Source organism: Oncorhynchus masou, chromosome 11 (assembly GCF_036934945.1).
Source record: "Oncorhynchus masou masou isolate Uvic2021 chromosome 11, UVic_Omas_1.1, whole genome shotgun sequence".
In the NCBI taxonomy this organism is placed as follows: Eukaryota; Metazoa; Chordata; class Actinopteri; order Salmoniformes; family Salmonidae; genus Oncorhynchus; species Oncorhynchus masou.
In genome coordinates, this window is record NC_088222.1 from 35,963,836 (window position 1) to 35,989,132 (window position 25,297).

The following is a 25,297-nucleotide window of genomic DNA, read 5'->3' on the forward strand; positions in this document are numbered from 1 at the left end:
AAGTCTACACACTCTAAACTACACAATTATCTTGGATACGAAGACAGCAAAGACAACTATGTAGCTAGCTAACACTACACTAATCGAGTCGTTCAGTTGAGTGTAATAGTTTCTACAGTGCTAGTAGACGGTAGACGGTAGACGTTAGCTAGCTGCTGGGCAGATAGCAGTGTAGACTACGTTAGGACGACGAAATACGATAATTACGCAATTATCTTTGATACAAAGACGGCTATGTAGCTAGCTAGGAAGAAATTGCTAAGATTAGACAAATCAAACCGTTGTACTATAATGAAATGTAATGGAAATGTAATGAAAAGTTATACTACCTGCGGACCGAAGTGTAGATGCGACCGCTCGCTCCAACCCGGAACCGGAAGGATCTGGAAGGAATCTGTACGGAGGAGTGGTCTCAGCTCCCTCCCAATATGTCCTCTCACTCCGCGAAAAACGCTTCCATTCTTCTCTATGTTGCTGCCCGGCGCGCGTGAAGTCAGTCGGTGGGCAGACGCTCATCTCATATGTATACGTATATACTGTACTCTATATCATCTACTGCATCTTTAACTAATACATGTATCACTAGCCACTTTAACTATGCCACTTTGTTTACATACTCATCTCATATGTATATACTGTACTCAATACCATCTACTGTATCTTGCCTATGCTGCTCTGTACCATCACTCATTCATATATCTTTATGTACATATTCTTTATCCCCTTACACTTGTGTGTATAAGACAGTAGTTTTGGAATTGTTAGTTAGATTACTTGTTGGTTATTACTGCATTGTCGGAACTAGAAGCACAAGCATTTCGCTACACTCGCATTAACATCTGCTAACCATGTGTATGTGACAAATAAAATTTGATTTGATTTGATTTGAATACACCACATGGGATGTTATGTTACAGCTTTTCAACATAACAATATTATTTGATGTGTGATGCAACAAGGTTGTAGTCAGTGGTGTGTGTCCATCGCCCTGGATGGTACCACTTTTAATTGGGTTTCGTCCTCCTTAATTGGGTTTCGTCCTCCTTAATTGGGTTTCGTCGTCCTCACCAGGGTCTTGACCTTGACCTTACTGCAGTTCGGTGTCGTAAACGACTTCAGTGCTCACCTTTGATGGCCATTGGCACGCTGGAGAAGTGTGCTCTTCACAGATGAATCACGGTTTTAACTGTAAGGGGCAAATGGCAGACAGAATATATGGCATTGTGTGGGCAAGTGGTTTGCTGATGTCAACGTTGTGAACAGAGTACTCCATGGTGGCGGTGGGGCTATGATAAGGGCAGGCATAAGTTAAGGACAATAAACACAATTGCAATTTATTGATGGCAATTTCAACGCACAGCGATACCGTGACGAGATCTTGAGGCCCACTGTTGTGCTGTTCATCCGCCGCCATCACCTCATATTTCAACATGATAATGCACGGCCCCATGTCACAAGGATCTCTACACAATTCCTGGAAGCTGAAAATGTCCCAGTTCTTCCATGGCCTTCATACTCACCAGACATGTCACCCATTGAGCACGTTTGGGTTGCTCTGGGCGTGTACGACAGCGTGTTCCAATTCCCGCCAATATCCATACATTTCGCACAACCATTGAAGAAGAGTGGGACAACAATCCACAGGCCACAATCAACAGCCTGATCAACACAATGTGAAGGAGTTGTGAAGTTCTGCATGACGCAAATGGTGGTCACAACAGATACTGACTGGTTTTCAGATCCACGCCGTTACCTTGTTTTTAAGGTATCTGTGACCAACAGATGCATATCTGTATTCCCAGTCATGTGAAATCCATAGATTAGGGCCTAAATATTTTATTTCCTTAAATGAACTGTAAAATCTTTGAAATTGTTGCATTTTTACGTTTATATTTTTGTTCAGTTTAAAAAGAAGGAAATTATCCTAGACTGAACATATCTTCATTGCTAACTGGTGTAACGGATGTGAAATGGCTAGCTTAGTTAGCGGTGTGCGGTAAATAGTATTTCAATCGGTGACGTCACTTGCTCTGAGACCTTGAAGTAGTAGTTCCCCTTGCTCTGCAAGGGCCGCAGTTTTTGTGGAGCGATGGGTAACGATGCTTCGAGGGTGACTGTTGTTGATGTGTGCAGAGGGTCCCTGGTTCGCGCCCGTGTATGGGTGAGGGGACGGTCTAAAATTATACTGTTACATTGATGCTGTTGACCCGGATCACTGGTTGCTGCGGAAAAGGAGGAAGGTCAAAAGGGGGGTGAGTGTAATGGATGTGAAACGGCTAGCTTAGTTAGCGGTGTGCGCTAAATAGCGTTTCAATTGGTGACGTCACTTGCTCGGAGACCTTGAAGTAGTAGTTCCCCTTGCTCTGCAAGGGCCGCAGTTTTTGTGGAGCGATGGGTAACGATGCTTTGTGGGTGTCAGTTGTTGATGTGTGCAGAGGGTCCCTGGTTCGCGCCCGGGCATGGGCGAAGGGACGGTCTAAATTTATACTGTTACACTGGCTAACATGAACTAGGCTAGGGGTTAAGGTTAGGAGTTGGGTTAAAGGGTTAGCTAAAAGGTTAGGGGAAGGGTTAGTTAAAAGGGTTAGAGTTTAAAAGTTGCTAATAAGCTAAAATGCTAAAGTTGTCTGTGATGAGATTTGAACACTCAACCTTTGGGTTACTAGACATTTGCGTTATACACCTACCAATCCATCTCGACCAACCACCCTCCTTTCATTGCCTTAATAACCTTCTTTCAAATGTAACATAATCATTCTAATATCAGTGTTTCGGATCTACGTTTACTATGTTACGTCTAGTCTATGAGACCAGGCTGCTTAGGGAGAACAACTGGGTGGGAGTTCGTGTATGAATCAATTCACACATTTCAGACATCGGTGGAGGGATGGCCTTGAAATGAAAAGATGTAGATGTCTTGAGTGGGTTATTGCCAGCACAATAAAAAGCGAAAAAACGACTACATCAACCTGAAAGCATGCTGGTTCATTGTTTACACCAACTTTAATAGGTGCGTATACGCTTTAAAAAGTGATGACTTGTCTGAGCTTCAGTTCACAGCATCACATGTCTGTAGAAATCGCTGAATTTGAGGCGTGGCTAGCCTACTTTGTGTAATGACATTTTTTTCGTTACTTGAAAAACCATGTGACGTAGTGAATCTCCACAATACCACTATGCACAACAGCCACGCAACAGATGCTTGGCTTGAAGGGACCGGGCGCACAAGTAAAGGACTGGCAAATAATGCACTGTTTCAAGAGGGGTAAGCAACAAAGCTATTTAAGAAATTGTTTGCAGATATAAGTTATGTTTTGAATGTATATTTGATAACATGTGGCTTGGTTAGAGTGATTGTAGTAGCATACTATCGCATTTTTGTTAGATTCATGATAACCGATACGAAGTCGCAAATAATTCACATTTCAAACAATTGTAATTACAGGGTTTGCTTTGGAGAAAAGTAAAGTATCCTATGTTCTTTTTCCTTTTCACAGATGGCTGTTTACGCAAACCATACTTTTGGAATGTTCTTGGATTATTGCAAAAATACTTTATTTCTCTTTTGGACCCACTAGAACAGTGTCGCTCATGACACTTATTTTCAAAGACCGACCTAATGTTCTGACATATTTGCGGAGATGAATTCGTACTACATAGTATTTGAGATATTAATAGCAATTTTGTCCATATCTGGCAATGTATTGGTTTGCTGGTCTGTCGCCATCAACACCACTCTGAAAACAGCAACTAACTACTTTTTGGTGTCTTTGGCTGTGGCAGATATTTTGGTGGGTTGCCTTGCCATCCCCTTTGCCATAACCATAAGCATCGGTATCCTTTTGGACTTCTATGGATGTCTTTTTCTTGCCTGTTTTGTTTTGGTACTGACTCAAAGCTCAATTTTCAGCCTCCTTGCAGTTGCAATTGATAGATATTTGGCCATCAATATACCCCTCAGGTGAGTACCTTTTTTATTTGGGATTTTCATTGCTCGACAGACATTGAAATCTGTGTTTTGTGATTTAAAATGAATAGCATATACTTACAAGTAATTCAGGAAAAGCCCAGACAAATAGACATGTTTTTCAAGACAGGTCAACTAGGAATTACTTTACTGACGGGGAAAATGTATTGCAGTAGCGTATCATGTACACGATTAAAATGGCTTTAAAAAAGAACAAGAATAATATAGTAGACAACAAATTCACAAAAACCTCTGTGTTTTAGGATATATATTTATCTTATGGGATATATATTTATCTTAAAGTGGTGGAAAAAGTACCCAATTGTCATACTTGAGTAAAAGTAAACATAACTTAATAGAAAATGACTCAAGTGAAAGTCACCCAGTAAAATACTACTTGAGTAAAAGTCTAAATGTATTTGGTTTGAAATATACTTAAGTATCAAAAGTAAAAGTATAAATCATTTAAAATTGCTTATAAGGATAGCCTGGGGCACACTACAACACACAAATGAAGCATTTGTGTTTAGTGAGTCCGCCAGATCAGAGGCAGCAGGGAGGACCAGGGATGTATTCTTGATAAGTGTGTGAATTGCACCATTGTCCTGTCATGCTAATAAGCATTCGAAATGTAACAAGTACTTTTAAGTGTCAGTGAAAATGTATGGAGTAAAAAGTACATTTATTTTATTTAGGAAGTGGCGAAATAAAAAGAGTACAGATACACAAAAAAATAATGAATCAGTACTTTTACTAAAGTACTTTACACCACTATCTTGGGCATTTTATTGAGAATTTGTTGTCTACTGTATTTTTCTTGTTCTTTTTTAAGACGTTATGTGTACAAAACATTAGGAACACCTGCTCTTTCCATGAGATAGCTTTCATCTAGATTTGATGATCCCTTATTGATGTCACCTGTTAAATCCACTTCAATCAGTGTAGATGAAGGGGAGGAGACAGGTTAAAGGATTTTTAAGCCTTGAGATAATTGAGACATGGATTGTGTAACATTCAGAGGGTCAATGTGCAAGACACAATTATTATATTTTTTAAACTTTTTATAATTTCTTTACCCCCCCTTTTTCTCCCCAATTTCATGGTATCCAATTGTTAGTAGTTACTATCTTGTCTCATCGCTACAACACTCATACGGGCTCGGGAGAGATGAAGGTCGAAAGCCACGCGTCCTCTGAAACACAACCCCAAACTGCTTCTTAACACAGCGCGCATCCAACCCGGAAGCCAGCCAGCACCAATGTGTCAGAGGAAACACCGTGCACCTGGCGACCTAGATAGTATGCGCCGCGCCCGGCAGTCGCTAGTGCGCGATGAGACAAGGATATAGTTACCGGCCAAACCCTGACGACGCTAGTCCAATTGTGCATCGCCCCATGGACCTCCCGGTCGCGGCCGGCTGTGACAGAGCCTGGGCTCGATCTCAGAGTCTCTGGTGGCACAGCAAGCACTGCGATGCAGTGCCTTAGGCCACTGCGCCACCCGGGAGGCCGCAAGACACAATATTTAAGTGCCTTTGAACGGGGTGTGGTAGTAGGTGCCAGTCGCAGCTGGAAATGGCTGATTTAACAACTTTTTTTAATGGAATATATACATCTACATAGGCGTACTGCCCATTATCAGCAACCGTCACTCCTGTGTTTCAATGGCTTGTTGTGTTAGCTAATACAAGTTTACCATTTTAAAGGGCTAATTGATCATTAGAAAACCCTTTTGCAATTACGTTAGCACAGCTGAAAACTGTTGTGCTGATTTAAAGAAGCAATAAAACTGGCCTTTAGACTAGTTGAGTATCTGGAGCATCAGCATTTGTGGGATTGATTACAGGCTCAAAATGTCAAGAAACAAAGACTTTCTTCTGAAACTTGTCTGTCTTTTCTTGTTCTGAGAAATGAAGGCTATTCCATGTGAGAAAATGCCAAGAAACTGAAGATCTTGTACAACGCTGTGTACTACTCCCTTCACAGAACAGCGCAAACTGTCTCTAACCAGAATAGAAAAAGTGGGAGGCCCCGATGCACAACTGAGCAAGGATGCTGGCTTTCTAGGCAGAGTTGCAAAGAAAAAGCCATATCTCAGACTGGCCAATAAAAAGAAAAGATGGGCAAAAGAACACAGACACTGGACAGAGGAACTCTGCCTAGAAGGCCAGCATCCCGGAGTCGCCTCTTCACTGTTGACATTGAGACTGGTGTTTTGCGGGTACTATTTAATGAAGCTGCCAGTTGAGGACTTGTGTGGCGTCTGTTTCTCAAACTAGACACTCTAATGTACTTGTCCTCTTGCTCAGTTGTGCACCAGGGGCCTCCCACTCCTTTCTATTCTGGTTAGAGCCAGTTTGTGCTGTTCTGTGTACTTTTAGCAAATGGCCAGAATAAAAAGACTATGCAATGCTGCTAAACCAGCCTTGATTAAGTGGAGGGTGGGCAATGATTGTTTCCCCCCCCCCAATTCGTTTAATTTGATTAAAACCAATACATTTGCTTTGTTTCTAAATACGAGATCAAAAGGCACATCTTCCTTCCATGTGAGTCATGGCTGGATAGGCTGCGCTTCAGCTCTCAAAATCCATGCCATCATCAACTGTGTTACACAAAAAGGAGGTCTTAACGGTATCTTAACTTCCCATTAGCGCTGCATAAAATTGTCACATTTTCGCTTGTTTTTAAGGAAACACCTCTAATATTGCCACACCTCAGCGCAAGGGAGCTGATGTTAGACAGGTAAATTGCCGAACCTGGCGTTAGGGCTGGAAAATGCCAGTGTGGCAGTTTTTACATGACAAAATTGCAAACTATCCTCCTTGGCGCCGGCCGAAAAGGGAGTCCAGAATGTCCCTCCTTGCTCTGCCCTGAGATTTCCAAAGACAAGTCAACTTCAAAAACCTGCAGTCGAAGTAGCTTGAGACTAGTCATTTACGCATACAGGCTACAACACAGTACACAGCTGAACCAAAGCAATCTTGAGGTCTCACTCATGACTGTAAATCTTGATTGTGTAGATAAACCTATGTTATGGTTTGGGGGGCACTGGGCTCTGGCTTGTTTTTCAAAGGACATGGGTGCCTGAAGAGATTGGAAAAGCAGATGTAGAGTAGATACATTTTTGCAAGGTAGCTAATTTTCCAATGGTATATTGATGTAGATTGTGAGGCACCACCCCTGGTACACTTTAAAAGGCCCTATAATAGATCATCACACCTCTCTCCCTCAGACTCTGAGACAATGGGTGGGCCCACTTGATCGATACCGAGCCTGCTGGCCTCCGTGTCATCATTGATATAGAGCTGGAGATGGCAGAGGAGCAAAGTGGTGGTAGCAGAGTCTGCCACACTGGCAGCCCAACGATAGATGAGACAAATTGGTTCAGATAGAGAAAATCATTATTTGCGAGACAAGACAGGAGGCAGCAGTTTTTTAAAAACATTTTTTATTGCAGTATCAGAGTATAAAAGGTTAAAAGGTTTCAGTAGACATTGGGGTCTGAAATTATTGACACCCTTGATAAAGATGAGCAAAAATTACTGTATAAAATAAATCATTCAATTACTAAGCTATATTGTATGCGAAAAACATTTGGAAATTATATTATTTTATACTAATACAATTGCACAGAAATATTTTGTTTAGCAATAAATGTTTTTTCTCAAAAAGTAGGTAGATTATTGACACCCCTGTTTTCAATACCTTTCAATACCTCACCTTGCAAAGATAACAGCACTGAGCATTTTTCTAAAATGTTTTATGAGTTGGAGAACACATTGGGAAGGGATCTTAGACCATTCCTCCATGCAGAATTCTTCCAGATTCTTGAAATCCTTTGTCTGTGATTGTTTGAGTTTGCTAAAAAGCACTAGCACTTGGATTAGAACTGGTGCTTTGGACAGATGACATGAAAATAGAGCTCTTTGGCCACGCCCACCAGTAGTGGGTTTGGCATCAAAATGTGAATGAATGAGCAGAAAATAATCCCATACCTACTGCAAAATATGGTGGTGGATCTTTGTGACGGGGCTATTTTTCTTCTGCTGGTCCTGGGGTTCTTGTTGAGGTCAATGGAATCATGAACTTTACCCAGTACAAAGATATATTTTAGCCGAAAACCTGGTTGCCTCTGCCAGGATTTAGGAGGCTGAAACTCGGCCGCAAGTGTATCTTCCAGCAAGACCATAATCACAAGCACACACAAATTCACAAAGAAATAGTGAATTGGCCACAAAAATCAACATTTTGCAATGGCCATCTCAGTCTCCAGACTTGAAACCCATTGAAAACCTGTGGATTGAATTGATAGACAAAGGATCTGGAAGGATTCTGCATGAAGGAATGGTTTAAGTTCCCTCCTAAACATTTTATGGGAAAACACTGATAACACTGAGTTATCTTTGCAAATTGAGGTATTGAAAACAAGGGTGTCAATCATTTGGATACCTTTTTGAGAGTTGTTTTTAACAAAATCTCTTTCTCTGAGCTAAGGCCAGGAGTTTTTCCTGCTCACAGGACTACTTATCACATTATGTAAGAAGCCCTCTTACTTGCTATCACATCAGATTTCAGTACTGGTGTGTGTGAAATGACAAGGCAAACGGTTGCTTTTCCATTTACAGTGGTTTTCCAAGAATGAACTTAATCAGGAAAGCAACAGCATTCTATCCAATATGTTATTCCCAGGATGGGTGGAATATCAGATGGACTATTCTTCAGGGGGATGTTTTTAAAAGAACATATCATGACATACAGAAATGTTGCAGCTCAATAGACGGGTTAGTTGTTTAGCAACAAAACTGATGCATGCGCAACTATGGGGCAAAACAGACAGGGTTGTCTTAGATTGTTGATAAAATGTAAACTATATTTTCGTCTCCGATGTCTATTGAATGAGCACTTGTCTCTCAAATACATCGTTACATTTGTTGGTTAGCTAGCTAGCGAATGTTAGCCATATTAGCATAACATCAGTCAAAACATCTCAAAACAAGACCTGGTATCAAAATAAAAATATCAAACAAGCCACTTACGATTCACTACATACCATAACACACAACCTTCTGCCCCTTTGAAGCGCACATCGTTTGTGACGTTGTCAGCTAACCCGTCTATGCCAGCAAATGCATTCTAGTCAACAAGAACATTCCTTTCAGAAAGCAAGCCAGATTGAAACATGATTTTCTATTTTACGGTTTACCCCTTTAACCAAGACCCAGACCCATATCGCACACACGTGGCGTGGTAATGAGAAGAGTGTGCGGTCAGCTCAATTTACTGTTCTCTAGCCATTTCTTTAGTGTTTGTGTGTTCGGTCGGCAGGGACTTAGTCTTGTGGGACTGTAGTTCCCTTAGATCAGACTGTTTTCACAGCTGACTCTGGTGGATGTGAAACGGCAGACGAGATACTTCAAACCCTGCGAGATGACCCTCTGTTCGGCACCCACTGACTACACACATGCGCACATACTCAAACATTTTAGGGCCTTTATTTTCTGTTTCTCAAGCTATTTTGGTATTTTCTGTCACACACACCAGACTGTCTGGAGGAAAAGATCCAATAGCATAACCTCTGGCTACTATGTCCCCAGCTAACAAACCTGCCAGGCCTCTTCACCTAGCTGTCTCTCTTCAGTTCTGTTCTCAGGCCCCACGTCTTTCTCTATGCTTAGAAAGAATCAGTGTTGTGTCCTTGAAAAGCTGGTTTCCTCTATGCTGCTACTGAGACAAATGTTTTCAGAGGCTTTTTTTTAAGGATGGCATTGCCAAACTAAGTGTGTGGACTTACATCATAATGACTTGGCACTATTGAGCCCCAAACACTGTGAGGCTGTTTCAATAAAGTTTGTCATTTGGCTTTTGCAGTTGTTTAATTGCATGAGAGGAAATAGGTTTGGCAACAGGTCTTCCTTACTACACACACAACAGATGTGATGTAAATACAGCAACAATGAGCGTGAATAGGATAAAGGTGGTGAGGGGTGGTTTACTAACACACTTCCGCAACACTACTAAATTCACTTCCGCAACACTACTGAATTAATTTTGTTTGTACAAAACCCAAAAGTGTAGCCTCCCACACACCAGCATTATTCAAAGTTTGCATCCAAGCAATACATTGACTCTATGGCTCTGGGTTGCATTAAAGGGTTGATGATAATTCCATTCACCAGACCAGTTCCATTTCAAATAATAGTTCAGTCATTCAGTGTGGGTACACCTTTGTTGGGTGTGGTCACAAGGAACTCATATCACACAAACACAATGTCTGTGGTAGACAGACGTGTAGCTGTGTTGCTAGTAGTCCTGTCGGTAGCTAGCTAGCTTTCACCTCGTGGGTTAGCAGAGCTAGCTATTGCAAGCACACTGGGAAGAGGTAGCCATAACTCTGTTGGAATGAGCTTCAAGCCTGAGGCTAAAAGTTGTAGGTGGCACACAGTAAATGGAGAGTACCACGTGGTGCATTGCTCTACAGGCTAGATCATCTCCCACGTCCGCAGTACCTATAAGCAAGACCGGCCAGTGAAGGTGCTAATAAGCTCTGAAAATGAAATTATCACAGTGCCATCCATTTAGTCACCAAAGCCCCATATACTACCCACCACTGTGATCTGTATGCTCTCGTTGGCTGGCCCTTGCTTCATATTTGTCGCCAAACCCACTGGCTCCAGGTCATCTATGTCTTTGCTAGGTAAAGCCCCGCCTTATCCCAGCTCACTGGTCACCATAGCAGCCACCACCCGTAACACGCACTCCAGCAGGTATATTTCACTGGTCATCCCCCAAAGCCAATTCCTACTTTGGTCGCCTTTCCTTCCAGTTCTCTGCTGCCAATGACTGGAACGAATTGCAAAAATCACAGAAGCTGGAGACTCCTATCTCCCTCACTAACTTTAAGCACCAGCTGACAGGGCAGCTTACAGATCATTGCACCTGTAAATAGCCCATCCAACTACCTCATCCTCATATTGTTTTTTTGTGTGCTTCTTTGCACCCCAGTATCTCTACTTGTACATTCAACTTCTGCACATCTATCAACAAACAGGTCACTGACCTTCTCGAATCCCACTGTACCTTCTCCGCTGTGCAATCTGGTTTCCGAGCCTGTCACGGGTGCACCTCAGCCACGCTCAAGGTACTAAACGATATCATAACCACCATCGATAATAGACAGGACTGTGCAGCCGTCTTCATCGACCTTGCCAAGGCTTTCGACTCTGTCAATCACCATATTCTTATCGGCAGACTCAGTAGCCTCGGTTTTTCTGATGACTGCCTTGCCTGGTTCACCAACTACTTTGCAGACAGAGTTCAGTGTGTCAAATCGGAGGGCATGCTGTCCGGTCCTCTGGCAGTCTCTATGGGGGTGCCACAGGGTTCAATTCTCGGCCGACTCTTTTCTCTGTATATATCAATGATGTTGCTCTTGCTGTGGGCGATTCCCTGATCCACCTCTACGCAGGCGACACCATTCTGTATACTTCCGGTCCGTCCTTGGACACTGTGCTATCTAACCTCCAAACGAGCTTCAATGCCATACATCACTTCTTCCGTGGCCTCCAACTGCTCTTAAACGCTAGTAAAACCAAATGCATGCTTTTCAACCGTTCTCTGCCTGCAGCCGCACGCCTGACTAGCATCACCACCATGGATGGTTCCGACCTTGAATATGTGGACATCTATAAGTACCTAGGTGTCTGGCTAGACTGTAAACTCTCCTTCAAGACTCATATCAAACATCTCCAATCGAAAATCAAATCTAGAGTCGGCTTTCTATTCCGCAACAAAGCCTCCTTCACTCATGCCTCCAAACTTACCCTAGTAAAACTGACTATCCTCCCGATGTCATCTACAAAATAGCTTCCAATACTCTACTCAGCAAACTGGATGCAGTTTATCACAGTGCCATCCATTTTGTTACTAAAGCACCTTATACCACCCACCACTGCGACCTGTATGCTCTAGTCGGCTGGCCCTCGCTACATATTTGTCGCCAGACCCACTGGCTCCAGGTCATCTACAAGTCCATGCTAGGTAAAGCTCCGCCTTATCTCAGTTCACTGGTCACGATGGCAACACCCACCCGTAGCACGCGCTCCAGCAGGTGTATCTCAATGATCATCCCGAAAGCCAACACCTCATTTGGCCGCCTTTCGTTCCAGTTCTCTCCTGCCTGTGACTGGAACGAATTGCAAAAATCGCTGAAGTTGGAGACTTTTATCTCCCTCACCAACTTCAAACATCTGCTATCTGAGCAGCTAACCGATCGCTGCAGCTGTACATAGTCTATCGGTAAATAGCCCACCCAATTTTACCTACCTCTTTCCCATACTGTTTATATTTATTTACTTTTCTGCTCTTTTGCACACCAATATCTCTACCTGTACATGACCATCTGATCATTTATCACTCCAGTGTTAATCTGCAAAATTGTAATTATTCGCCTACCTCCTCATGCCTTTTGCACACAATGTATATAGACTCTTTATTTCTACTGTGTTATTGACTTGTTAATTGTTTACTCCATGTGTAACTCTGTGTTGTCTGTTCACACTGCTATGCTTTATCTTGGCCAGGTCGCAGTTGCAAATGAGAACTTGTTCTCAACTAGCCTACCTGGTTAAATAAAGGTGGGGGAAAAAAATTCACTGCAGTGTTTAATTGCTGAATTGTAATTACTATTCATTGCCTTACCTCCCTAATCTTACTTTATTTGCACACACTGTATATAGATTTTTTATATTGTGTTATTGACTGTACGTTTGTTTATTCCATGTATAACTCTGTGTTGTTTGGGTCGCACTGCTTTGCTTTATCTTGGCCAGGTCGCAGTTGTAAATGAGAACTTGTTCTCAACTGGCCTACCTGGTTAACCTGTTGAAACTCTAGGGGCGCAATTTCATTTTTGGATGAAAAACGTTCCCGTTTTAAACAAGATATTTTGTCACAAAAAGATGCTCGACTATGCATATAATTGGTAGCTTTGGAAAGAAAACACTCTGACGTTTCCAGAACTGCAAAGATATTTTCTGTGCGTGTCCTAGAACGTGAGCTACAGGCAAAACCAAGATGAAACGGCATCCAGGAAATGAGCAGGATTTTTGAGGCTCATATTTTGAAAATCTGAGATGACAGTGCTGTTAAGAAAAGGCTAAGCTTGAGAGCAGGCGCATTATTTTCATTTTATTTGCGATTTTCAGAAATCGTTAACGTTGCGTTATGCTATTGAGCCTAAGGCTTTAGTCACGATCCCGGATCCGGGATGGGGAGTTTCAACAGGTTAAATGAAGGTGAAATAAAAAAAAATAGGGATGCTACCGTGTAGGTAGAGAGAGCTAGAGATGGCGCTAGCTCTAGTCGTGTGTTCGCCAAGGCTTATCTGTGTAGCTAGCTAGTCCTAGCATAGCAAGCTAGCGTTTGCCAGAGGTTTAGTAGTCTGGCTCATACTAACACACTGCTAGCTGAAGAGAATGTGCGTTCTTCGTGAGCTAGCTTCGACTCTCATCTCTATCCTCTCTTCCTCCTCGGTGGGAATAAGCAGCACAAAATTGTAGTTAGGTGGGCTGTTAGCTGCACACGGCTAGCTCTGCCCTAACTGGCCAGAGACTGAGAAGTAAATGTTCCTTTCGGCAAAGGTGCTCAATCCTCTTGACGAGAAACCTAATTCCTAAGTTCTGTAGTGAATCCTTACCTTTTTGCCTGTGAACAGTTTAGCAAGAAAGCATTAGTCCAAGCTGATGCTGAGGAGAATATTTAGCAATATTACAACCTCATAAGGAAGAATGGAAAGTGAGGCGAGATGGAGCAACAGCGCTTTATAAAGGAGTGTGGGTCTCCCCTATTGGCTGTCGCTCCTGTCTGTCTACCACAGACGTTGTGTGATAGGAGATCCTTGTGACTATGCCCAACGACGGCGTACCCATACTGAGTGACCTCACTCATATTTGTGTAACGGATGTGAAATGGCGAGCTAGTTAGCGGTGTTCGTGCAAATTGCGTTTAAATCGGTGACGTCACTTGCTCTGAAACCTGGAAGTAGTAGTTCCCCTTGCTATGCAAGGGCCGCGGCTTTTGTGGAGCGATGGGTAACGATGCTTCCTGGGTGTCAGTTGTTGATGTGTGCAGAGGGTCCCTGTTTCGCGCCCGGGTATGGGCGAGGGGACAGTCTAAAATTATACTGTTACATTTGCATAGATCCGGGGTTATGTGAGAGTATTGCTGTCAGGCCTACTATTTATTTTTTTATGTTTGTATTTGACCTTTTATTTAACTAGGCAAGTCAGTTAAGAACAAATACTTATTTACAATGACGGCCTACCCTGGCCAAACCCGGAGACGCTGGGCCAATTGTGTGCCGACCTATGGGACTCCCAACCACGTCTGGTTGTGATACAGCCTAGAGTGAGATGGGCTGTGCTCACTTGTGCTCACAACATGTGGCACTTCATCGCCATGAATCCAAGCCTCTTAACTCCTGTTATGAATCTGTACTAGTTTGGCCTGTAACGACAGATAATAGGCCTATCTCACGTAGAGATCACACATCTCTTGAGTGGATCTCTAATTAGTGCTGGTGCCATATGCCATGTGAGGACAGGATATTTGCGTACTTTGCATGCAAATCTTAAGTGTAGGCAAAATTTGATGGGGTTGCCAGTGGAGCAAAGAGAAACACCTCTTCCCTTTGAGGTTATACTTTTTTTTTTTTTTTTTTTAAAGCGGATGTGCTGTGAAGTGATTGTTGACACTGTACTAATCTGACAGGGTTTTGTGGGCTGCAATGTGCCCCAGGCGGAACCACATGAACCGTGGGGTTGGAAAAGGGAGGTGTGGGGAGAAAGGAACAGAAGAAAGGGAGACCGAGAGAGATGATGCCAGCATGCTGTCGTCATGCCAGAACTTATCCACTCAGCCGACAATTCACTGGCCCTTGCAGAGGAATGTCACCAAACCCATCAGAGACAGAGAGAGGGGGACAGAGGGAGAGGGAGTGGGAGAGAGAGGGACAGACAGTAGGGGAGAGAAGCAGAGAGAGAGAGACGGTGTGTGTGTGAGAGGGAGAATGAGAGAGAGCGTGTGAGAGAGACAGAGAGAATGAGAGGGCTGTCTACCCCCCCAGATAATAGTCCCTGCCTGGAACTCATACCTCTCTTGGCTGAAAGGTTATATGACTAAGATGAGGAGAGAGATGGATTGTTAGAGAAGAAGAAAGATGGAGAGATGCGTGCAGTGTACCTCCATCACTCGAATCGCGTCAGGTCAATGTTATGTACGCTCTCAAGCCTCTCTCCAATAGTGGTGCCCTAAAATCGTGATAAGCCCAATCATTCTGGATGGAGGCCAATGACGGTTTAATCTAAATTACATTATAGTGGCAGGAAATACGATTACATTGCTAAAGTAGTCAAATGTTTAGTAGGAAACAACTTTGCCTTCATTATCATGTCGTCAAATGTCCTTTAGACAGATGGCAATGTTGTCATTAGCTAGCAGAATTCCTAAAAATAGCTAGGAATGCTAATGTTAGCAGCACAAATTCGGTGTCCTCCCCTCAATTTTAGCTAACTAGCTATTGTTATATTGCATCTAAAGGCAATTTGGTGACATCAAAAGGTGTTACTACTAATTATTTGCCTCCATTTGAATGGAATTGTATTTCCAAGCCACTGTAAAAGCCACTGTAATTCACTTTTGATGAAATGTTCATCAGTGCTCATTGACGATGCATTGAGTAGAATGCTCAGTTGGGCAACAGTCCAAAACAAATGTTCAAAACAATATTGTGACGAAACATGCCACCCATGAATAGCCTTAGGGCCCATCCCTCCAAGAACTTAAGCATGGCTGCGGACTGAGGGACACAAGAGGAGAGAGACAGAGAGATGGATGGTAAGAAAAGAGAGGAAGTGTGATGTGTGGGTCCACCCTACAGCCTTAGGGCCCATCACTTCAGGTCCCTAAGCATGGCCATGGCTGTCTGTAGATTATGGATGTCACTGGTGCCACATCATCCTTCAGAGAGGGATGGGAAATGGGGACAGAGGTAGAACCCAGGGACCCATGATTAATAATTTACTACTGCATCACAAAAGTCCCAGTCTGTTTTGAGGCTTTGACATCTGAGGGGCTACAGGGTCATCAGTCAAATGAGCTGCTGCTTCCTGTGAAACTAAACTTCCATGAAATGGCACATGGCTGACAGTCATTTTACCGGCAAATTGACCACGCGAAAAAGCATCTCTCATGACGAGGAGGGAAAAAAACATTTCCAGCAGACAATGACCACTTCCTCTTCTTGAATAAAACCAAAAAGCTATTTTCCCCATTGTACTAAATTATTAGTCTGTCTATTTTAATAGTAGTTGATATTTGTTGTACTATAGGAAATATCATGTGGAAATATAATTGACATGCTTATACAGTACGTCATTAAGCAAGTGAAATCACATGAGCACTGATAATAAGTTCATGATTATCCTTTATCTACTGTATATCTGCTGTATCGTCTCATGATTTAGCCTGAGAAATCTGTGGCTCAATGCAAAACAGTGGTTCTAAATATACCTAGCTGGAGGCAGTAGCTGTTTCCATTTGACAGTCATTCAGTCATACCATGCAGTTAACACACGTGTGAAACAGGACAAATATAAGCACCCCTTATTTGTCTATGTGTTCAACACTGTATAGATAGAACAACAATCTATTTTTTATCTCATCCTTCTTCATATGCTAGCTATTAATGTTAACCTCTGTGACTGGGTGGGCAGTCTGTTTGTTTTTCTATGTTGGTTTTTGAGTTCGGCCTAGTATGGTTCTCTATCAGAGGCAGCTGTCTATTGTTGTCCCTGATTGAGAATCATACTTAGGTAGACTAGGTTTCACTTTTGGTTTGTGGGTGTTTGTCTTCCGTGTCGGTGTTTGTCGCCACACGGGACTGTTTCGTTCATTTCACGTTTATTGTTTTGTATTTCGTAGTGTTCAGTTTGTTTTAAAATGAACATTATGGACACTTACCACGCTGCGTTTTCATCCTCCGATCCTTCTCGCTTCTCCTCCTTAGAAGAGGAGGACGAGATCCCTTACACTGGGATTTTTCCTATCACATCCCTGTCTCTTAAGTTAATGTGCTCAGTGAAATGCAATATCTTACTTGCTCAAATTGCCAAATTCTTATTCTCTGTGCAATATCCAGTTCACTGCAGCAGAGCCAGCTTGTTTGCTCTGAGAGAGTGTCACAAACAAATGATCCAGATCCCTACATTGATTCAACCATGGGTTACATAACATTCCAATATCTACACTAGCATACCACTTTGAATGCAGGCCCAATACAACACATTGCTTCATAAGTGGTATGCTATAGATACTGGAACCGAGCACATGACAAGGCAAAGAGAGGCTAAATGTACAGCAGGATACCTGGTGTCTGTGTAAAGCAGACAGGATGTAGGTAGTCTACACTGTGAGACGCATACAGCAGTGTGCTGCTGATATCAATATGTTTTCCATATGTCTTCCAACACATGGAGCCCAATGGCATTCTCACCCACTCCTTGATCGATAGAAGTCTGCTGGAATGACGTCTCGTTATCTGTTGGTATCCTGCTTTAGGCAATATCATGGAAATGATAGATTATTCCTGTCACAGGCCCTACCTAATATAATGTTCAGTCGGAAGAACTTTACGACCGCATGTTTTTGTTCTCTATTGCCTTTCTGTTACCCCTTACAGTATTTTATTCATGAATGAATGTGCAGCATTAGTGCCAGAATGCTTGATAGAAGTCCACTATTCCTTTAAGGGCACTCGGTCACGACTATTAGGGAACAGAAAATAAGACCCTTGTATAACCCCCACAGATGTTAACACTGTATTTTTGGTCTCTGCATGTCCCCCTATCTAGGTACAAGGAGCTGGTGACAGGCACGAGGGCCAGAAGAATCATTGCTATTTTATGGATCCTGTCCTTTGTCATCGGCCTCATCCCGTTCCTGGGTTGGAACCTGAAGGTTTCTTCCTGCCGTCAGAATGTCTCCAGCAGCCTGACAAATGGCAGCTCTGTGGGGGAAACCAGTACCACTATCGCCCCTCGGGTGGACGATCTGACCAGCATCAAGCTCACCTGCCAGTTTGAGAATGTGGTGGACATGCACTACATGGTCTATTTCAACTTCTTTGGCTGCGTCCTGCCTCCTCTGCTTATCATGCTGGGCATCTATGTGAAGATCTTCACTGTGGCCCGCAAGCAGATGCACCAAATTGAGCTCAAGTGCTCGGTGAGCAGCAATAGGGGCAGCCACCATCACGGGCTGCTTCAGCGCGAGATCCGTGCCGCCAAGTCTCTGTCCATCATTGTGGGGCTGTTTGCCCTCTGCTGGCTGCCCGTGCACATCCTCAACTGCCTGACCCTGTTCTACAAGGACCTGTACAAGCCGGCCCCAGTCATGTACATAGCCATCATGCTGTCGCACGCCAACTCCGCTGTCAATCCCATTATCTACGCCTACCGCATCCAGGACTTCAGGAACACCTTCCGCAAGATCCTGACGCGTCAAGTCCTGTGTCAGAGGGAGGAGCTCTACCTCCACTCCTCCAACGGAAGCAGGCGGAACAGAGACCAGATCCACATGACCATTGACCCATTACTCTGAGGGGTGGGTTGCAGGGGGCATGAGCCTTTACTGTAAGGGCAAGCAACAGGGGCATGAGGCTACTTAGTCCTGCCTACATGTCCTGCCGACCATTGACCCTTTACTTCATAAGTGGGGGCACAGGCCAGCCGTGTAGCTCAAAACACTACCTGTGTTCATGTTTTTGTTGTATTTAATTTTTGAATGGCATTTTAAGTGAGATTAGAAATGTTTACAGAACAAAGCATGGTGGTATAATGATATACAGTGCCTTGCAAAAGTATTCATCCCCCTTTGTGTTTTTCCTATTTTGTTGCATTACAACCTGTAATTTAAATGGATTTTTATTTGGATTTCATGTAACGAAAAGTCATGCATGCATATGTATTCACCCCTTTGCTATGAAGCCCCTAAATAAGATCTGGTGCAATCAATTACCTTCAGAAGTCACATAATTAGATTGCACACAGGTGGACTTTATTTAACTAAGTGCCACATGATCTCTCACATGATCTCAGTATACAGTATACACCTGTTTTGAAAGGCCCCAGAGTCTGCAATACCACTAAGCAAGGGGCACCACCAAGCAAGCGGCACCATAAAGACCAAGGAGCTCTCCAAACAGGTCAGAGACAAAGTTGTGGAGAAGTACAGATCAGGGTTGGGTTATAAAAAAAATATCAGAAACTTTGAACATCCCACGGAGCACCATTAAATCCATTATTAAAAAATGGAAAGAATATGGCACCATAACAAACCTGCCAAGAGAGGGCCGCCAAATCAAAACTCATGGACCAGGCAAGGAGGGCATTGATCAGAGAGGCAACAAAGAGACCAAAGATAACCCTGAAGGAGCTGCGAAGCTCCACATCGGAGATTGGAGTATCTGTCCATAGGACACTCCACAGAGCTGGGCTTTACGGAAGAGTGGCCAGAAAAAAACCATTGCTTAAAGACAAAAATAAGCAAACATGTTTGGTGTTCGCCAAAAGGCATGTGGGAGACTCTCCAAACATATGGAAGAAGGTACTCTGGTCAGATGAGACTAAAATTGAGCTTTTTGGCAATCAAGGAAAACACTATGTCTGGCGCAAACCCAACACCTCTCATCACCCCGAGAACACCATCCCCACAGTGAAGCATGGTGGTGGAAACATCATGCATGCTGTGGGGATGTTTTTCATTGACAGGGACTGAAAAACTGGTCAGAATTGAATGAATGATGGATGGCGCTAAATACAGGGAAATTCTCGAGGGAAACCTGTTTCAGTCTTCCAGAGATTTGAGACTGGGACGGAGGTTCACCTTCCAGCAGGACGACCCTAAGCTTACTGCTAAAGCAACACTTGAGTGGTTTAAGAGGAAACATTTAAATGTCTTGGTATGGCCTAGTCAAAGCCCAGACCTCAATCCAATTGAGAATCTGTGGTATGACTTAAAGATTGCTGTACAACAGCGGAACCCATCCAACTTGAAGTAGCTGGAGCAGTTTTGCCTTGAAGAATGGTCAAAAATCTCAGTGGCTAGATATGCCAAGATTATAGAGACCTACCCCAAGAGATTTGCAGCTGTAATTGCTGCAAAAGGTGTCTCTACAAAGTATTGACTTTGGGGGGGGGGACAGTTATGCACGCTCAAGTTTTCCGTTCTTTTGTCTTATTTCTTGTTTGTTTCACAAAACATATTTTGCATCTTCAAAGTGGTAGGCATGTTGTGTAAATCAAATGATACAAACCCCCCAAAAATCTATTTTAATTCCAGGTTGTAAGGCAACAAAATAGGAAAAATGCCAAGGGGGTGACTACTTTAGCAAGCCACTGTATGGAGCTGAATAGATGAATCTGTCAAATATGCCTTGAATGTGGAGCGTTATTTATGAGTTAAGATGAGTATTAGGCCAGGTGATGAAAAGCTAGCCTGGTCCCACATCTGTTTGTGCCGTCTTACTAACTCCTATGGTTGTTGTCATGGCCATAGGAGTTAGCAAGACCACACAAACATCTGGGACCAGGCTAGTGAAAATCTGAGTCTTATTTACTTTAAAGCTGGAATCTGTACTTGGTAACACTGCCACGTCCATTTGCGATATTAAAATAACAGTTACTTCAAACAACAAATATTTTTCCCCCCCTGACATCATTGCACGCACGATAGAACAGCAGAGTATGTATGCCTACTGCAATTGTTTTTACTACGATGCTGGATGCTCCTCTCCTCCGTTTCATCAACAAAACAAAAACAATAACACATGCTCTGGGGCGAACAGTGGTACTGTTCTACCTAATGTGGATTCCAGCTTTAACTGTTGAAGGATTTGTATTTTATTTTGTTGAAGCTAACTGGATTTTCAGGACTGTGAAATGAATCCACTGATGAATCCATTACTATGAGAACACCTAATTTACTATTCCTACACATTGACCATATCATAACTTAAAACACACATTTTTCTAAGCCTTAACTTTCCAAACATAATATGCATCAAGTGTTCGTTTACCGTTTTGGTATTTGATTAGTCATGTAGCTCAAATTTGAGAAACCTGGCTGAGGTGTGTATTGTATTGTTCGTCATGGGCTATATCGGACTTCTTCATTACTGGTGTTGCATAAAAACATACATAGGAAACTCTGCCCAGTGGAACCAGTTTTGACTAAACCGCAACATCTCAAGTGAGAGGACACACACAACACAGCTCGGATTGGGAAAGTATTCTTACACATAATATAAACTTGTGGTGTTATTGTGCTCTGCTTGAATTTTGCAAATGTCATGGCTTCTATAGTTCATGGAGAAAGCTCAGGAATATACAGTATGTGGTGGGCAGACTGAGTAATCTAAAATTCAGAAACAGGATATTTAGAGATTCGCAAGAAAATCATGTCAACCTTACAAATGCCTCATTATTTGAAATTCTTGATGACTTAGTTATGTAATCTCCCTTTAAAATTATAGATTTACATTATTATTCTTAACAAAATGCTGACATTTTTTGGGGCTCTTGTTCAACATAGCCTAAATCATATCAGAAAACAAATATGTGTTACTTGTTGTTATACAGTTGAAGTCAGAAGTTTACATATACCTTAGCCAAATACATTTTAACTAAGTTTTTCACAATTCCTGACATTTAATCCTAGTAAAAATAACCTGTTTTAGGTCAGTTAGGATCACCACTTTATTTTAAGAATGTGAAATGTCAGAATGATTTATTTCTGCATTTATTTATTTCATCACATTCCCAGTGGGTCAGAAGTTTACATAAACAATTTAAAGGCAATGAGTGTAACCAAATTGAGTGTAACTTGGGTCAAATGTTTCGGGTAGCCTTCCACAAGCTAACCACAATAAATTGGGTGGATTTTGGCCAATTGAGCTGGTGTAACTGAGTCAGGTTTGTAGGCCTCCTTGCTCACACCCTTTTTCAGTTCTGCCCACACATCTTCTATAGGATTGAGGTCAGGGCTTTGTTATGGCCACTCCAATACCTCGACTTTGTTGTCCTTAAGCCATTTTGCCACAACTTTGGAAGTATGCTTGGGGTCATTGTCCATTTGCGACCAAGCTTTAACTTCCCGACTGATGTCTTGAAATGTTGCTTCAATATATCCACATAATTTTCCTGCCTCATGCCATCTATTTCGTGAAGTGCACCATTCCCTCCTGCAGCAAAGCACCCCCACAACATGATGCTGCCACCCCCTTGCTTCATGGTTGGGATGGTATTCATCAGCTTGCAAGCCTCCCCATTTTTCTCCAAACATAACGAAGGTCATTATGGCCAACCAGTTCTATTTTTGTTTCATCAGACCAGAGGACATTTCTCCAAAAAGTACAATCTTTGTCCCCATGTGCAGTTGCAAACTGTAATCTGGCTTTTTTTTATGGCGGTTTTGGAGCAGTGGCTTCTTCCTGGCTGTGCGGCCTTTCAGGTTATATCGATATAGGACTCATTTTACTGTGGATATAGAAACTTTTGTACCTGTTTCCTCCAGCATCTTCACAAGGTCCTTTTCTGTTGTTCTGGGATTGATTCGCATTTTTTGCACCAAAGTACGGTAATCTCTAGGAGACAGGAACGCGTCTCCTTCCTGAGCGGTATGACGGCTGCGTGGTCCCATGCTGTTTCTACTTGCACACTATTGTTTGTACAGATGAATGTGGTACCTTCAGGCATTTGGAAATTGCTCCCAAGGATGAACCAGATTTGCAGAGGTAAAAAAAAAGGTCTTGTTGATTTTCCCATGTCTAGCAGAGGCACTGAGTTTGAAGGTAGGCCATGAAATACACCCACAGGTACACCTCCAATTGACTCAGGCTAATTGACATGATTTATCTGAAGCTTCTAAAGCCATGACATCATTTTCTGGAATTTTCCAAGCTATTTAAAGGCACATTCAACTTAGTGTATGTAAACTTCTGACCCACTGGTATTGTGATACGCGAAATAATCTGCCTGTAAACAATTGTTGGAAAATTTACTTGTCATGCACAAAGATGTCCTAACTGACTTGCCAAAACTATTGTTTGTTAACAAGACATTTTTGGAGTGGTTGAAAAACAAGTTTTAATGACTCCAACGTACGTGTATGTAAACTTCCAACTGTATATTACACATCTGAATGTCACCCTCTTCCCTTGGCATCCCTAGAAGGCCCATAATACAAACCTCAAATGGACTAACACACACACACCTCACATGGACACAGCTGTGATCTTTTGCCCACCTGGCAAATTCCTGTGTCCTGGAACAAACCAGGCAGCTTTTAATACTCAATATTGTCAAACTGTAGGATCAACCACTTCCACGGTGTACGGTCTGCCTAGCATGTGGCTCCATCCCCCTCACTCAGTAAGAACTCCTACATACACCACTTCTACACCAAGCCAAATCACTCAATGCAATGCTGAGGAGATCCCTCTTTGTTGAATGAAACAAGTTTCCAGGGTTGGGGTTGCTCTGTAATTCCAATTCAATTCTTGAATTTGAATTGGCCACACCTGACAGGAAGCAGCAATTGAATTGAATTTGCATTAAAGAAAGTTGAATAAAATTAAATGAAAATTGTATTTATTTTGAATTGCTTTGAATTATATTCCACTTCCTTCAATTAAAATGAAATTAAAATCCTGCTTCTTTTGGGGTGTGGCCTATTCAAATTAAATTCAGAAATTTTGAATTGACACAAACCCTGCAGGGAACGCTAGGCCTAACGAGATTGTAGGGTTGACAAGTGCTTGTTCTGTGAAAGACAAAAATATGCTTCATTGTTGTAATTGTATTTTTGTACCAGTGAGTCTGACACAGTGTTGTTAAATAGACGGTGCATCGTTCTCGGTTTGAAGATGTCTCTCCCTGTACTTGACCAACTGATGAGCTTGCCTTTGTTGTGTTGGTTGGCATTGTGGACAATGGCCTCTTTTCTAAGAAGCTGTGACAGTCTATTTTCCTTTCAACTGGCTGAAATTAGATGTGGTTTTCTATCAAAAACAGGAAACCAGACCTCCACAAAATAAATCCAGTTTAACGAGACCCAGTTTGGATGTGACAGCACACAATCTGTGCTAAAATTAAGGTGGTTTTCCTCTGCTATGAGAAGGGCCTCCTTGCTGTGATATTAAACTGTGTTGTGTACTGTTTTTGTGTCCACAAAGTTAGATTGAATGGGATCTTAAGCACTTACAAATTTGTACAAACATACTGTACGAATTGGAATTCGTAACTTATCATATAAACGTCAGGAGAGGAAAACAAATTGCAGGATGTAACATATCATTGTGAAAATGTCATTGCGAAAATTTTGGGGGACCAGTTTTCAATAGTGAGCACTACTTTCAAAACTACTTCCTGAAATGATACAAAACCTCTAGTATCACTTTAACTTCTAAAAGGAATTTAAGACGTGTTGTCTTAGCACAGGGGTCCAACAAATACAGTATTTCCATTGTGTTTAATTTCTTAGTTTTTCCATTTCTTCACCATATACATCAACCATCACCTCTACAACTTCAAGGGCTAAACTATAGGAGTGTGCCAAACTTCAAGTACATTCCATTGGAGACTGCACTGTACTGGTATTACTATTATTTGTTCATTCAAATGTGACCTTAGCATCAAGATAAGGGTTCAATTCCATTACAATTCAGTAAACTAAAATTCAAATTCCCCAAATGCTTCTTACTGAGAAAAATGTGGAATTGGCTTGTTTACTTCCGGAGTTGATTGAATTGAAATGGAATTGCCCCAACCCTGCAACATACAGTGGGTTGTAAAGCCTTCAACAAGCCTGACTTGTGAATGAAGCCTTCCTACAATTTAAGAAGAAAACCATACAAGAACAAGCTGATGTAGTTTTCCAACCTGTGCGTTTGCAAATGTGTTACAGTATTGATGTCGCTAACCAGTAGCCTAAACAGTCAACTGTGGTTCAAATCAAAGTGTATTGGTTGTGTACACAGTTTTGCTGGTGTTATAGTCGGTGCAGCGAAATGCTTATGTTACTAGCTCCAACAGTGCAGTAGAATGTCTGAACGTCAATGATGTTCAATTATTATTTCACTCAACTGACAACTAAACCAATACTGCTATTTAACATGAGCAAAATCTGTATGGTGAATTATTTTGTCAATAAAAGCTATGTATGACTTGCCTGGTTAAATAAAAAATACAAATAAAATGTTCATATTGTTACAAGTCAG

General features: G+C 42.2%; 1 protein-coding gene across 1 annotated transcript; it reads left to right on the forward strand.

Moving 5' to 3' along the window:
- The first annotated feature begins 3,170 nt into the window (after window positions 1-3,170).
- LOC135548598 (adenosine receptor A2b-like) lies at window positions 3,171-25,292 on the forward strand. Its single transcript, XM_064978360.1, has 3 exons — window positions 3,171-3,265; window positions 3,498-3,961; window positions 17,874-25,292. The coding sequence occupies exons 2-3, from the start codon at window positions 3,642-3,644 to the stop codon at window positions 18,619-18,621; spliced, it is 1,068 nt and encodes a 355-aa protein (XP_064834432.1). The 5' UTR covers window positions 3,171-3,265; window positions 3,498-3,641; the 3' UTR covers window positions 18,622-25,292.
- Window positions 25,293-25,297: the final 5 nt, after the last annotated feature.